Raw genomic sequence first — 16045 nt, 5'->3', positions numbered from 1 at the left:
AAAACGTGATGTTTAGTAAGGGGTGTCTAAGCCTCTTAGTGACTCTGTGCTTGTAAGTGAGTAAAGCCCTAGATTAAACAAGAATCCACTGGCGCATTATCTTTGCATCCATATGGCATCTTAATGATGCAGACAACAAACTGGGAGAAACCGAGCAAATTTTTGTAACAGATTTAATGTCAAAATCAACACAGAGTTCTACATAATCTACAGTAGTATTCACTGTTCTAATTACTATCAGAACAAAATCAGGGAGAGAGCAGATGTGCAAACAGAATTGATTCATGGTGTACAATCACTGACTGCAACTGTTTTCTTGGGAGATATAAGGTTATGTACTATATACTTAGCAAATAATTATACAATGAGAAAACAATGTAAGTGCCCTTTGCATAAATTACACATACAGTAGGATTAATCTGGATACACAGGTACATATGGACATGTGCATTTAACATGAAGTCCAAATTTAAACTTTTTTTGCTACAATATGACTAAAATACAAATATTTTACATAAGGGTTTTTGGCAAAAAAACAGACTCCCACTTGCCCCAACGTTTTTTTTACACAAATAAAATTTATAAATGAACAATGGAGATAAGAACCACCCTTTAAAAACAAGTATATAAAAGACCATTTAGCCAAATACAATACATTTTTCATCAAGAGAAACAATACAAATATATAGGTCAGTAACTCTGTAAATACTTACAATATATTATATATTAAAAGCTAGAAGAATTGCATAAGGTCAGACCATGCCTTTAGTACGGTGGCTCTGGAGGCTCTACACAGTGGAGCTTTGGAAAATGCATGCAATTAGATGAAACATCTTCATTTGCTTGTTTTGTCTATTTGCATGTGTTTTCTTAAAGGGACAGTTCACCCCAAAATCAAAACTCAATTTTCTCCCCTATTACCTGTAGTGCTATTTATCAATCTAGATTGTTTTGGTGTTAGAGGCATCAGTTATAGAGATGTGTGTCTTCTCTCCAATCTAATGGAACAAGATGGCACTCCGCTTGTGCTGCTCAACGCACCAAAAATACATTTGAAAAACTCAACAGCAATGTCTCTTTCCAGAAATCATGACCTGGTTACTCAAGATAATCCACAGACCTTGTTGTGAGCAGTTTCATGTAGGAACTATTTTCTTTGTACTGAACTGCAGTCGCCAACCGCACCACTGTGCAGAAGGAAGCGTGCCTCTACTCATGGACTAGAGGCTTGTGCTTTTGACAGACCAAGATGTAAACATGAATGGCATCATACTTGGTGCTAGGTGGGCTAGCAGTAGATGCACACTTCCTTCTGCACGCTGATGTGGTTGGCGGGTGTAGTTCGGTAGAATGAAAATAGTTCTCCTCTGCTCACAACAAGGTCTGTGGATATCTTGAGTAATCAGATCATAATTTCAAATGCATTTTTTGGTGCTTTGAACACCACAAGCTCAGCAACTCATGCAAAACCAATCTAGACTGATAAATAGCACTATAGGTAAGAGGAAATATATGTATTTTTGATTTTGGGGTGAACTGTCCCTTTAAGTTGCAGTGCATTGAGCTCTCAGAGACACCGTACTTCAGTCTGCATAGAAAGACAATCAGCCAGTTTAAAAAAGGGGGTAAAAAAGTATAACTTTTTCCACATACATGCCGCTGAGAGAGATAGAAAAGCTCAGCATCTACATTCGTTACATCTGCATCAGTAGTGTCACAGCAGAGAGGCTGCATAGGAGGGAATAACTGTGCAGCGTTTGGTCACATCATGTGCGGAGCAGTCTGAACCAAACACTGCATTTCTCTTTGGGTTTTTGTACAAGTCTGTTTACTTTATACATTCAAACAAAGAGAATCCTCTGCTCAAATGTTGTCATTGTGGTTTGTTTGTCCGACAGAAAAAGTGAATGTGAGTAAATATGACTACAAAGACATAGAAAAAAAACTGAAATGTTTTGTACTGCAATTTTTGTCCAATTGTCCTCCCTTTGAAATGCTGACAGATATTGAAGGCTTACTGGGCAATGCTATGCTTTGAGAAATAACACACACTGTACACACAGTGCTCAAATATGAACGGTAAAACAAATGCACAAACAATAATCATCTGCCAATTGGTTTGTGTTAAATAAACTGGGATGCGTCATGTTTAATACGACGCTTCAGACCTATGGCCACTGTTCGCCCTGAAGTGGACGTGACTCCACAATTGTTTTTGCTCTCAAGTCTGGCTGGTCTGGAGCCGAGCCCTGTCCCCAGTGGCAAGATTAGCTGCGAGATTTAGTGGTAGAGCAAAGTGAGATCCTGCTTTGACAAATCCAGCGTTTAACCCCGTGTAGCCATTCCCAGTGCTGCTTACTCAAAGCCACAACTGAAATACTGTCATGTCCAACAGGAGCATGTCTCATTCCCCATTAACCTTCGCCACAGAAATTTCCCTTTTCTGTATTGTAACAAATAAGGCAACCAGTGCCTCTGGTTCTTGGATAGAAAGCTTTCTTTCACAGGGCATGATTGATTTCCATTTAAATGAAAACAGAGAAGCCATCATGCTCTGTATGAATGAAACAAAAGCATTGTTGGTATTTTCCCCAATCATCCCCAACACTTTATTTGATTCGTGAGATTGTATCCCTCCCTCACACCCAGCTTCTTTCTACCAGTGTGAGGCATTAATCTAACTCTCTGCAGCATTCAGAGAGCCACTGTATTTACAATCTGTGGGACTAAAGTGAAAGCCTTTCAAAACGAAACAGAGAGGGGGGAAAAGAAAACATCATCATTCATGGCGGTCGATTAATTTGCTGCCTTGCAAGGAGATGTTCACACTGGCTATTTTCACTTCTTTTTTACTGAGGTTGACAAGAGGGGGGAACAGGTTTTTACCTCCCTATTGTGCTGCCTCCTGTCATTCCTAATGGGCCAGGAACAGAAGGTGTCAGACAAGTGAATAGGAGAATGAAGTGAGCACTGGGCTGGCTTAGTGTGGATTAGCATGGCTTGTCTCACTCATCGACCATTTCACAGAGACAGGTCTGTTCCACATGCACCAAATCAAACGCAAATGCAGTTTCACTGCATAGCTGGTGGGAATAATTTCTTGTTTCGGGTAGTAAAAAAAAGGGGGGAGCTCTGGCTGTGCTAAATCATCCCTTTTAACAAAAGAAGCTTTAAGCCACATTCACTGGCTTTGATTTGGATTCCTCAAATAGAATCCAATTAGAAGGTTTGAATGTGTTCCAAATGTCCCTGGCTAAATTGCATGTTATGTGGAGTATAAACGGCTGGGACAAAGACAAAAGTGTGTAACATAAAAAAAATATACATATTGCATATGTATTCATAGGAGTTTATGTAGGAGCAAGCAGTTTACTGGATGGTGAGAAGCAGGCTGTTGTGCAAAGAAGTCTATCTGTCCTGAGTCGAAGAGTAGGAGATGACATAGCCCGGTGCATTGCTCCTCTCTTGTCTGTCATTGTAAGACTGCTACTCCACCAGGAACTAGACTGCCCCTTTCTGGTCCTGCTCTGCAGGCACGGAGTAGACCCTAAAGACAGAGAGGGAGGACAGACCACAGGACGGGAAAGCAGGGAAAATGGGGGGTGGAGGAGGGGGGTAAGGGGAGACAGGGCAAGAGCAAAAGTATGTCATCTTCAAGATATTTTTAGCTTCTTTCTCAGTTTGTTAGCAGAAAGACACAAGAAACATCCCCGCGTGTCGGAATTCAGGAAATGACACGTCTGCCTCATGCTGCAGGGCTCTGACAGGTGCACGGTGACTGCACCACCTCAAAACACGGCTCATCCCCAGGTGGGACTTATAAACCTGGCAAGGCACTGTTGATCCAACAAGCCAGAGGTTGCTGTGTGATTAAGCCTCTTTTCAGCAGAGCGATCAGTCAGCACCAAACACTGCCAGAGCTGACTGCAGCCCCAGGAGGCAGCCAGTAATCCGGCGGAGGAATTTAACCCTTGCAGATTGTCTTGGGTGTCTGCTCCACAATGGCAGTTCTCCTGCTGCTTAGGAGATGTGTGGAGAATAATTTGAACTCTGCAACCTCTCTGACCTGACCTGCAGGTCATGTATTACTGTACACCAGAATAAAAGAAACTGATTTCTTTGCAGAAAGCCTTCCCTGAGCCAGCTGCCGTTAAATAAGCAAAGTACAGAAGGGAGGCAAAAAGTGAGGAGAGATCGTCTCTCTGTATAACTGGTTTAGGCTGTTCTGCAGTCTGAGTGCTGTTGGCAGATTGTTGTCATGACACCAGGATCATGTTTACAGGATTGCTTTATTTCTGAGTAGCTGTCTAACTCAGGCCTCAGTTCATGAGGTAAGCTTTGGAACAGGTTAGGTCTTGTCCCATTCGGTCATACAGACCCAGAGGCACTATCTTAAGGCTATTGTTTGATGGCTAACATGGGAAGGGTTAGAGGTGGGGAGTGTTCAGTGGTGGCCTCAGGCTGTGACACTAATTGCTGTACAAGTCCAGACGGGCTCGGATGGGTGAATGCTGGTTACATTTCGCCACCCGAGTGCTTTCCTCTGGTTTTGATGCTGACGAGTCATGTGGAGTAGGGTTCATTGGCAAGGCAGCAGTGAGGCTGTTACCCACCAGACTGGTTCTGTCACCTGCAGGCTGACTTAGCGTAAAGTGGAACATGCATCTCTCAAATATCAACTTTGAAAGTGAAGAAATTTGACCTTACCCTTGCTGCCGATTGTGCGCGTGGCGTCTTACTAACATTATGGCTGCAAGGAAGAAAAATGGAAAAAGGTCAAGGCTACACAAGAGAAAAGTTCATATTTGCTTAGGTATTAACATCTTTACAAAGCACATGGGGAGTAAAGAGATTCCACCAAAGGGCTTTACAGCTGCACATTTGTCAGCTGTGGGAATGAAGCAGGCACTATTTCACATCATTATGTCTCAGCAAAACACAGAATACTTACTGACTATCACAGCGACTGAAAGAACCAACACAGCCACAGCTACGACGATGACGATCACGGTGAAGTTATCTAAAACAGAAAACATAGAAAGTGGTCTGTAAGTGTATTAAACAATAATGAATACCAGTGTATGTTATTATGAATCCTTCATACTTGTTGATATGTATTCTAATATTTTAATACATTTATGGTATATCACTAATTATATTTGAAATACTTCTCTCACCTGCCGCGTTTTCTATGCCTGTAGTTTTATCTGCAGCTGTGGAGCCAAGATCTGTATTTGCTTAAGTGGCAAAGAGGAGAAGAGACCAGTTAACATGAGCTCTGCTGATTTCAGGTGTATTGTATATGGGACTGTGTATCAGCACTTGATACCTTTAAGGTATCGACCTACATAACGCAGTGCCAGGCAGTATCGAAACTACTGAAACCTGCACTTGATCCTTTTTGTACTCAGATCTCGAAAAAAATGACTATTGGTATGGTCTTGCTCGCAGTCGAGACACTTTTCATATAGAGTAGGTCTAGACCAAACTCGTTAATTTACAGAGACCCAACAACTTCCCCATGAACCAGCATTTGGCAGCCAATCACTACAAGTGTTCTTCAATTCAATGTGAAGTGTGGTTTGCCCACTACTGCAGGAGATACAATCCATACAATCTGTGTTGTGATGACACAGAGTGGGGTGTGTTTGATGAAGTTGGCAGTTCAGTGTGCTGAGATGCCACTAAAACCTTCTAAAGTATGGCTGTACTACACACCTGAAGTGCTCTCCTGGTATCAGTATCAGTGTAAGGGTACTGGCCTCTGTACTGGTGTTGTCGTTTTTTAAAGCAATACAAAGCCCTGCACATTTCAACCCTCCACAGAACACTTCATTATGCAATACGTCTACTGCTTACAGGAGACAACAATGCCAACAAATGGTGTATGGAATCCAGTATACAAGCTTGTGTCTACAGAGAGGCAGAGGGTTGAGGCTTCAGAGGAATCACAGTGCTTTGCAGAGAGGCTGCTACTCCAAGAGCCGACTGCCCCGTTCTAAGCAGATCTGTAATTCTATCAAATGTCCATCAAAGCGAAGATGAGGAGTGATGGAGAGAGGGGTGGAGAGAGAATGAGAATGCCAATGTTGATTAGCTGACCAGCGGGATGGTGGAGATGTCGACGTGTTCATTGGCCTTTCGGTGGAATCCGCGGGGCCCCACCAGGGAGCTAATTGATTCCATTCAGGGCTTAATGGTTGGGAGGCGGAAAAGCCAACAGGGGCCACAGCCCCACACATTTCACGGGACTAGAGCACCCTATACACAGTGCTGACTTACTGACAATAATTACAGAGGCCATAACCTTTACACACTCTCCTCTGGGCAGCTGCCATTACAGAGTTTGTGGGTGTGACGCACAAGAAACTAGAAAAGCCTACTGCCCTCCAATTCACTCTTGGGAACTGAGGAAATATACTCACTTCTTTGTCTATATAAATCTTCATCATCATCATCATCCAGACCTGTGAAGAAAGGATAAAATTAGATTCTTGTGCAGACAGTATGAGCGCTTTGAAATAATAACAGAGTTTTGGCACTTTACAATAGTCAGGATATAGACAACACCTTTAATCTTTTACCAACACTATTGATTGATGGTTTTATGAAGTCAGTTTAGGACCAAAGGGTCTGTGAGCAAAAAGAATGAAAACTATAAACTGAAATCAATATTGTGCACAGAAAACCAAAATACATCTGAATTGTAGGCAGTAAAAAACTGAGAGCAAGAGACCACACCCATAAACAAGTGACCAAAACTGTGAATGAGGAAGAAAAACCATTAAATGAGAAATGGGAGGTGTTCCAGTTGTGCAGCTCTGCTGTGCACTGACAAAGAAAGAGTAGAAATGTAAAGACGAGGAAAGTATTTTTTTCTCATGTTCAGCACGTTGCATTATGAATCAACATCATGATTTGAAGTTATTCTGTTTGACACGAAGCTAGCGCTTGTCAACCAACATGTCTGGTGTGACCCTTGATCCGCCTGCTAATTATTTCATACACGACCTAAAGGATCCACTAAGCTTACCTCAGGTCAAAACAAAAACAAAATACTGGAACTGACGACAGTACAAAGAAACATGTAGAAACAAGCAAAAAAATAATTGAAAATGAAATTACAGTGTGATACAATACAAAACAATGGACAGAAAATGTTCTCCGTGGTTGCGTATGGGTGTGATCTCTCAATGCTTAATACAAATCAAATGTGTCTATTTGCATCCCTTAATTGACTTCAAGAGGGAAGCAGTCACGTTTTCTTCATAAATTGTGGTGATTGAAAGGCTTCATAAAGTGCTCCTGTTTTTCTTTATTTTACAGACAAAGATGCATGTCATACCGTCATCAGCTGAGCCTTCAATCTCTTCTGAAACAGCTGCAAAAGAGGTGACAATTAGAATACTTTTATAATGCTCACAATAACTTTTTTGAAGGTTAATATCAGAATACTACGACAATCATAGGAATGTACAGCACAAAAAGTGCAAGGACCACAGTCAGTTTAATGTTCTACTTGTATTAAGGTGGTGTCTGTCTGCTGTACTTTTTCTGGTATCCTCTATACTAAGAAAGTACAGCATTACGAGTACTGTTGCTAATTTCACTGTGCATGTACTTCCTTTAATGTTATTCTTACATGTACAAACCCTTTGTTTCACCGTAACACCCTGAGTGAAAGTGAGTGCATACATTAATCTGCACAGGCGGTGCACATACATAGGTAGGTGAGGAAAACATGCCGGCGCAGGGATGCATAGACCCTGATTAGATGTTTATCACCTGCAAGCGTCACAGAGATGAGAACGTACCAGTAGCAGCTGGCAGCAGCAGCAGCAGACACAGGAACAGCAATCGCATCATCTTCAAATGCTGCAGGGGGGAAAAGAAACCGAGATAAAAATATCTGCTATTAATATTCAGCCATTGATGTGTGTGGAATCTTGGTGTTTTGGTTTAGAGATAGGGCAAGATGGAAAGCAGCAATGCTGTCTATTATTGGGGGCTTGTGTGGTACTTTGAGTTTCAGGATCACATACTGCTAGTCAGTGGAAAACTAGGAGTTTCTGAGCCAACAAGTCCTTGCACTGTTTTAACTGGTTTAAAGTATGTATGCATATCTAGACTGTAATCTGAGGTGGGTGGCGGGAGAGGGTCACTGAATGACATCCTTATTTCCCATAGTGCTCAGCAGAAAACCTGCTCTGAGAATTCTGTCACAGTCAGCTGTCAACAAGTGTCTATTCAACATTTTCCCCTCCCTTTGCAAAAGCCCGGGTGCTATGCCAGGTGTTGAGCAACAAAAAAAAAAAGTGTCCGATGACGTCCACTGACAAAACAAAAATGAATCTTTTTTTGTTCATTGTATTCTGCCGAGCAATATTCTTGTTGTGCTAACTGGGGAAAGAGCTCCATTTCACTCACACACACATGAATTCATCAGCTTTATCCTATAACAGAAATTGGCTGGGATTTCTTTTTTTGGTGCATTGTTGTTCCTGAGGAGAAATCGCCCAACTTCCTCATGGCACAGGGCCCAAAACAAACTCTACCTCCGCTCCCCATTGCCACCACGTAGATGTGAAACGCAGATGTTGTTAGCCTGCCAAACAAAGCCCCCAGCTGTATCCAACACAATATGAATGGTGATATTTTTAAAAGAGGGAAAAACATGGGAATGACCTCTCTTCCAGTTGAGGTCCCGGATGAAGTCTCACTGGTCCGATTTAGCCATTGAGGCTGGCATGGGATCAGGAACCAATAGTCATGCAATGTTTGATACTGTACACAGAGGGAACTCTCCCATTGACCTTTGTGCCAAATGCTATACTGAAGGCGCCTCTTTATTGTTAGCCATACCCATTGTGTCCTTGTTTCCTTCATAGTTAATGACTGTGGAAAGAACTGAAGTGACCTGCATTGTTAAGTATTAGATTATCAAACTGGGCTCCATGGGACAGCAGCAAACACCCGCTTACTGCTTCCTACTCACTACTACAATTTAAGGAAGTGGATTACGCTCAGCGTATGGCGAGAAGATCCTAATTACCATATTTGGTGAATGGAAGTGTAAAAGACTGAGCTATCAGCTCTAAGACTGGATACTTGTCAGCATTGGTTCATTCTTTCCACACGGTTTTTGACAGTTTTATGAAAAACTATGCACCAGAAAACTGGCCATAAACTGTAATCTCATCTATAAATGCTGCCATGGCACTTGATGTCTAGAAACTTTCATGTGAGACAAATGTCCACCCTGTAGGGCCGAGAACAGCCCACTAAGCAACAAGATTATCTTCATGCTAAATTAGCAAAACAGCATTAAGAACTATTTTGGTTGACTATATAGGAAAAAGATGTTAATCACACGACTGAGGCTGATTGCAGAGGGAGTGTAGCGAGGGCTGTTCTGGCCTCTTGAATAGCTGCAGTAAATCTCCAAACGCAAACAACCTAAGAAGCTGCAAATAAAATCCCCTTCTGTATCCAATTTGCTTTTCAGAGTTGCTTTGGGTGAAATAATAAGCTGATCCAATTTGGAAATATTTATCAACCCAGTCCACTGCCTCTGTATCAAAATGGCTCCTGACGCCTGTATTATTTTTCAAATTGGGTAATATATTCTTGTACATTTGAATGCCGATTGAATTTTCTCTTTAATACCAGACCCAATTTGCAACATATAATAACCAGTGTCTTGTTTACAAAGCAGACAAACCAGCTGACTGCTGGCTAGAGATGCAGAGATCATAGAAGGTAAACGTAGAAATCATAAAACTGGATTGCAGTGCTGCAGGAAAGGCATATACTGTGCTGTTGCTAGAGGCTGAATTTGTCCTGTTTTTGTCCAATTCTCACCGATGCACTTCTCCACTGACAGGATTAACCCTGAACCTCATACCTGTCTGTCCAGGCCAGCCCACAGAACACCTTAATCTTGTTTACCAGGTTTAATTTTAAATGATGAACACTTTCCACTCCCTCCAACCCACCCAGTACAAAACCGTATCAACAAAACAAACCCAGACACAGAGATTTACTACATGCACATAAACAGAACTACTTGCAGGGACACAAACTATCTCTTTCTTATCTGCTCGCACTGATAACAGCCCTCTGCTCAGCCACTGTGCATAGCTGACAAGACTTTGACACCAGCGATAACAATCGTTAACGTGCAAAGATATTAGAATCGCTGTGGCCTAGAGAGTTCATAGGAAAACAAATACAAGCAAGAAAATATGAGAGACAGAGGAGAGGAGATGGCAAAGAAAAACTTTGATTATTGTGAAGATGTGTCAACACTAAAACAGCATTGCTCTAAAAAAAACAATGAGTCCAACAAGAAGGAAAAAGAGTGAGCGAGAAAGGAGGAAAAAAAAGCACCCCTATCACTTGTTATTCATTGCCATTCAATTTTATAAAAGTGGTAGCTTACTCTGGTTCAGTGAAGAGAGAAAATATTCTTATTGAAATGTTTACTCAACTCTGCCATCTCTACAGGAGCTGTTTATATAAGTGAGGCTGATGCAAATTCCCCTTTTCTCTATAACATAACATACTTGCGCTACGCCACTGGACCGCAACCAAAGTAACAAGGAAACTAATGGTAAAATAAAAATAAAGAAAAACTCACAATACCTCACTTGGTGCCATGCAAACCAGTGAGCAGTCCAACTCCCGCTAAACAAATAAGTCTGACAACTAAGCAGTTATTTCCAATACAAATGGGCTGTGGGTGACTTGTTGAGCATCGGGCCAGCAGTAAAACAGAGGATATGAGAGTGTGTCTGACAATGACAGCCGTCTTGGAGACACATATCCTGTATTTCCCTTCCTCCCTCTCTCTCCACCTCTCTCTCTGCATGTGTGTGTGCAAAAAATACAAAACCTGTGTGCACACACAGGAATGAACTGATAGGATTCTATGGTAACACCAAAATATTGGCATTTTCCACCGCTACCGTGCCTAAAGCAGCATCAGTCTGATTCAGGGCATTCAGGACTCTGGGCACGTACACCTCAGGTTTACTTTTTATCAGATGGAGACAAAGCGGTTTTGTCTTTGTTTTGTTAACAACACTATCACAAGCCCTAGCTATCCCAGTCACATTGAGGGTTTTCACAGCCCAATCTGTCTGAAACACAGCCTCATCACTTCTCCAAGAAACACAAAATGCACAAAAAGAACTCTGCAAAGAGGAGACGTAAAGGGTTCAGCAAATATTTGGCGCCCCTGCTTCACCTCTGACACTCCCTGGGCAAGCAGCTTGATTAACAACAGCAGAACAACACTTTGTTATTTGTTTGCAGACTAATATAACGCGCCAGAAAGCTCACTCATGAGCGCTCTGTGAATGGCATGACAATCTCACACACACAGGAAGTCAGAGACGAGGTGAAGTGGTGTGCCAAGTCAGTTCTCTTACATTTACAACAGCCTCACCTTCTGTTACCTGCTTCCTCGTTGGAAGCAGTCTGCACATTAGATGGATGAAGTCAAGTTGTTTTCACATTGACTCACCGTGTAACAAACACAAGTGCCTGTTATTTAGAGCTCTCTGTGAGTTACAGTCAGAAATATACAGGTGAGCTGATAAACAACATGAACTTGGGAGAAGTTGGTGAGAAAAAGTGAGAAAATAAGTTATGGAGGAAGAAAAGCAGAGAGAAGTTACACTGCAGGCTACGTGCTGATGCTAATTAGCTTCGAAAAATATCCTATATGCTGACAGTATTTCTGTATTATTGCATTACAGTACATTTAAAACGACCATTAACTCACAAATACAAGAGAGAGACAGTTATATTGCTAAATGTATACTCCATTTGTGAAATTTAAGGTTTTAAAATCATATATTTTTGTGACTTTTTGTCATCACTGCCGTGAAATTTGACGCACTCACCACAGCTGTTGAGTCAGGCGATGAAATGAGATGAGCCAACACCGTGCCAATGGACTGGTTAACTGGAAGAGCTTGCAGTCTGCTGCTGCGTGGGCTTTATGTTCAACTTTCTCACACATGTACAAGGGGATTCACAGCCACCTCATATTGTACCGAACTGCCCCTTAAAGTTTTTTCTCTCAGTCAGTTTTTTACTTCAGCGGGAAAATACCTCCGTGTGTGTGTGTGTGTGTGTGTGTGTGTGTGTGTGTCACAGAAGTGCTGTCATGAGCAGTTTCCTGAGAACTGTGACGTTAACAAGCAGCACTGTGTTCAGCATGCAAAGATAATAGGACATGAATAACACTACTGTAAAGCTGTGATATATGTCAAACAGCAGGGATGGGACCAAGTCATTGTTTTGCAAGTCACAAGTAGCCTCAAGTCTTTGCACTCAAGTTCCAATGAAGACTACTAAGTCAAAGTCAAGTCCTAAACTTTGAGTTTCAAGTCCTAAACACAGTGCCGGACCTAGCTTATTCAGCACCCTGGGCAAGCTTCCCCTGGCACCCCCCACCTCGCAAAAAAAACTTCTATTATTATCATTATTATTGATGTGTTTTAGATTTATTGTATATATCAGAAAAATAGAACAGGGGCTAATGAGAAATCAACATAGACAACTTTGCTAACAAACAATAAAGAAATAATAATAATAATAATAAAATAAAAATTGCAAATTTTGTCTTCTTTTTTTTTTCTTTGTGCCTCGGATGGCTTTTGTTTTTTCCATTTTCTCTCACCTATACCTCTCCAAATACACTTAACTCCTCCATACCCATAGATGCTCTAGCATGCTCTGACTGTGATGATTACTCAAGGATAAACTGCACTTGAGGTGGCACCCATCAGGCACTCATCACATATCATGCCATCCTAGCAACAGAGTGTAAATATATTACATTTATATGAGTCATTTTTCTGTTAGAAGTTGTTGCATCTCTGTCTGTAACTTGACTATTTAAAACAAAGTGGATTATCTGGGGAGTTGAGTGTCGACTCGCTGGGAATGAGTAGTGTTAGCATTAGCTGATTCAGGTGATACATTTGATTGGTGGCACACCTTTTAATTAGCATGCTTTTTCACATTTGGGCTTGGGGGAAGGTATCAAGTATTTTCAAGTCAAAAGGGTCACGCCCATGTAAAGTCACACGTCAGTGGTGTTTAAGTCCACGTAGTGTTGCAAGTCTTTTTTGACTGTGTCAAGTTTAGTCTAAAGTCATCAAATTTGTGACTCAAATCTTGAGTCCAAGTCATGTGACTTGAGTCCACACCTCCGCCAAAGTGTCTGGAAGTAACTAGATAGATAAAACAATTTCCATGTAATTAAATTACAAAATAAATGTAACTGTAATCAGTTACAGTTACTGAGGGGATAAATGTAATTAAATTACAGTCTCTACTCAAATTGTTGGTGATAACAAAGGGGTTATATCTGAAAATGTTCTTTTGGTACAAAGCTTTGTAGAATGTAACATTCACTGTTGCTTTTCAGCATGCAGGGATGCTTTCTTTTGGCACAGCCTATTTCTGACATTTTTCAGCTGTTTTGCCCAAATTAAACATTTTTAAGTAAACAAAAAGTTATCAAATGGCATACTTTGATGACGTAATTTTAAAAAAAAAAGTTCCATTACATATTATATTTTTCACACAGTAACCTGTAACAAAAATAACCTTCCCAAAACTGATGCCAAATAAGCAGCGATGAAATCTTACTAAGTACATTTGTTCAAGTACTGTATAGGCTTCTTAAATAACAAATAGATGCATTACTACTTTACTTGAGTATTCCCATTTTATGCTACACTGTAATTCTATTCAACTATATCTCTGAGACAAATTGTATCTGTATTGTACTTTTAAAGTAGATTCAAGTTTTTATTCCCTTCCTGTCCAGTGAGCACCATGTATCTCCAGATGTGTTGATTTTGAATGTTTGTGATAAACTGAAGGATGAAGTGTTCCTTTATGTGCTGAGAAACTTTTCCTACTATGAGCTGGAAAATGCATCGTCATTCATCACAAAACTGAAAACATGGCTGTTTATCTGAGCTCATGAAGCATTGACGTTTTACACATAGCCCACACTGGGCAGTAATTATAAAACATATTGGAGGGATTGAAAGATAGATTAAAAAGTGGTGGTATATCACAGAAAAGGTAATAAAAAAAAGCCATAGTAAAGCGAGTCATAAAAAATAAAGTCATCAGAAATGTCTTTTTATAATATGCAGTATAAAAGTCATGTGTGCTCTTTAAAATGGCACTAAGTCATCAAACCTTGAGAACCCCTGTTAACTCTTCACAAAAAGCAGGCCCTCCTCAACAGTTGGGCTGCAGAAGGTGTAGACTGAAAATGGTCCCCAGACACCACCCCTTAATATTATGAGCCTACATAGTTCTCACAGAACAGAGACCCCTCCAAACATATGATCTTATACAAAAGGGTGCATTGCTGTAGATTTAATTTCCCAACAGTATATAAGGGAGTTAAAATTAGGACTAACATCTACAGAAGTGAATGCAATTTACAGCATTAATGCAGCATATTAATCCAAAAACATCTTCTATAATAGTAAAACACTGACAGGGACTTTAAGTATTTTACATTATCATGATAATAATTGGTCTCAAGTTTTATTTTCACAGTGTGGTATTAGTTGGCCTGCTTTTAAGGATCTGAATACTTCTTCCATCTCCAATAAGGAAGCAATTTCCGGTAAAACTGAGTAATAATTGCTTATTATTCTAGTTGAACTGGAGGCAAAAGTGTACCTGAAACAGATGAGAACTGCCTGGAGTAATGATAATGCGGTTCACCTGGCGGTTGCAGCCTAATTAGTTGACAAATAATGACGCCCACACGTTTTTGACGGACAGGCTGAGCGCGCACAGGTGTGCTGATAGGCCGTCTGTGCCATCTTCCCCCGGCGTGCTGTTGGCACTGTGTCGCTGGCACATCACTCTGTTTGGTGTTTGCCCTGACATGCAAATAGTCTGAAATCTATCAGCTGTACGGGAAACTAGAATCGATAAGCTGTAGTTGTTCCATTCATGTGAGTTTCCTGGTTTCAGTGTAGCAATGCAGTGTGTGCTGCTCCTCCAGGTGTGCCTCCTGGGATTTGGTAAGTGGCATATTGTTTGTAGGTGTGATTAAAGGAGTCTCAACGGCCATTTGCACAAACAGTGTAACCCAGACTAGTTTTTCCAGCATGTTGGTGGTGTCCTCCAGCAGCTATATGTCCGTTTTTACCCTAATCCCTTCTCCCAATATTTGCAACACGTTTGCATTACGGTTATTCCTCTTTTACCTGAAGCACTCAAGTCTCAACAGTTCTGCTGTCTTCCCTCTGTTTGTCTAGTTTTGAGTGATGAGTGGGGTATGGCTATGTCTCAGCCCTTGCAACAACAAAAGACACTAATCTATGCATTGCTTAAGGGAATTGTGGTGTGCTGAGAAATCTTGATTTGAAGGTTTCAGTGTTTGTAAAATTGAAACCACCACACCAACAGTTTGCACCTTTGCTGTCACAATGCTTCTGCTAAGAGTTAAAAACATGATCCCTTTACCTTAGTTTATATTAACTTTTGCTGCTCTTTACAATGACACACACACACACAGTACACACATGTCCTAAAAGACAATCAACATGTAGGGAATAATGCAGCAGTTTAAAGTAACCTCGCACTCATTAAGAATATGAACTGAGAGGTGAACTTACATTTAAATGAGCTGTTTTTCAGAGTTGTTTCTATGCACTGCTGGTATGTTGTAGCTCCCACGCCAGATCCTTGTTATCATGGAAACAGCCTGAGTGAGTGTGCACATTAATACAGGTGTACCCAGTCAGGAACTATGTTCTTCATTGGCTGCTGAGCTGGTTGAAACCTGACACCATCAGTCTTATCTCTCAACTGTGCATACTGGGAAACTTGCTCTGTCTGCTCTCGGTGAACAGATGTAATCGCTTCAGTGCAAGTGTTTAGCCGTCATATAATCATCAACTGCTGCCTGAGTTGTCCATCTTGTTTTGTAAATTGTGTTATTGTTCACTTCATGTGCACACTTACGGCAGTTTGTGGGTTAGTCATT

The 16045-nt window shown here is 41.0% G+C and overlaps 1 protein-coding gene across 3 annotated transcripts; it reads right to left on the bottom strand.

The window, feature by feature from the left end:
• Positions 1-159: 159 nt before the first annotated feature.
• LOC117266420 (uncharacterized) lies at positions 160-15819 on the bottom strand. Of its 3 annotated transcripts, none has more exons than XM_033641612.2 (8): positions 15675-15819; positions 7815-7875; positions 7346-7381; positions 6426-6467; positions 5178-5237; positions 4952-5020; positions 4708-4750; positions 160-3547 (listed from the first exon to the last, which is right to left on the bottom strand). In XM_033641612.2, exons 2-8 carry the CDS (start codon positions 7864-7866, stop codon positions 3502-3504), a joined length of 348 nt encoding a protein of 115 aa, XP_033497503.2. In that variant the 5' UTR covers positions 7867-7875; positions 15675-15819; the 3' UTR covers positions 160-3501. The 3 variants fall into 3 exon arrangements, with proteins under 3 accessions (XP_033497503.2, XP_033497504.2, XP_033497502.2); XM_033641613.2 differs by lacking the exon at positions 15675-15819 and adding an exon at positions 11910-12090; XM_033641611.2 differs by lacking the exon at positions 15675-15819 and adding an exon at positions 10645-10804.
• Between the last annotated feature and the right edge of the window lie 226 nt (positions 15820-16045).

This window comes from Epinephelus lanceolatus, chromosome 10 (assembly GCF_041903045.1).
Source record: "Epinephelus lanceolatus isolate andai-2023 chromosome 10, ASM4190304v1, whole genome shotgun sequence".
Classification (NCBI taxonomy): Eukaryota; Metazoa; Chordata; class Actinopteri; order Perciformes; family Serranidae; genus Epinephelus; species Epinephelus lanceolatus.
The sequence above is the reverse complement of the archived record's forward strand: the minus strand, read 5'-3'. Positions and strand labels throughout refer to the sequence as shown.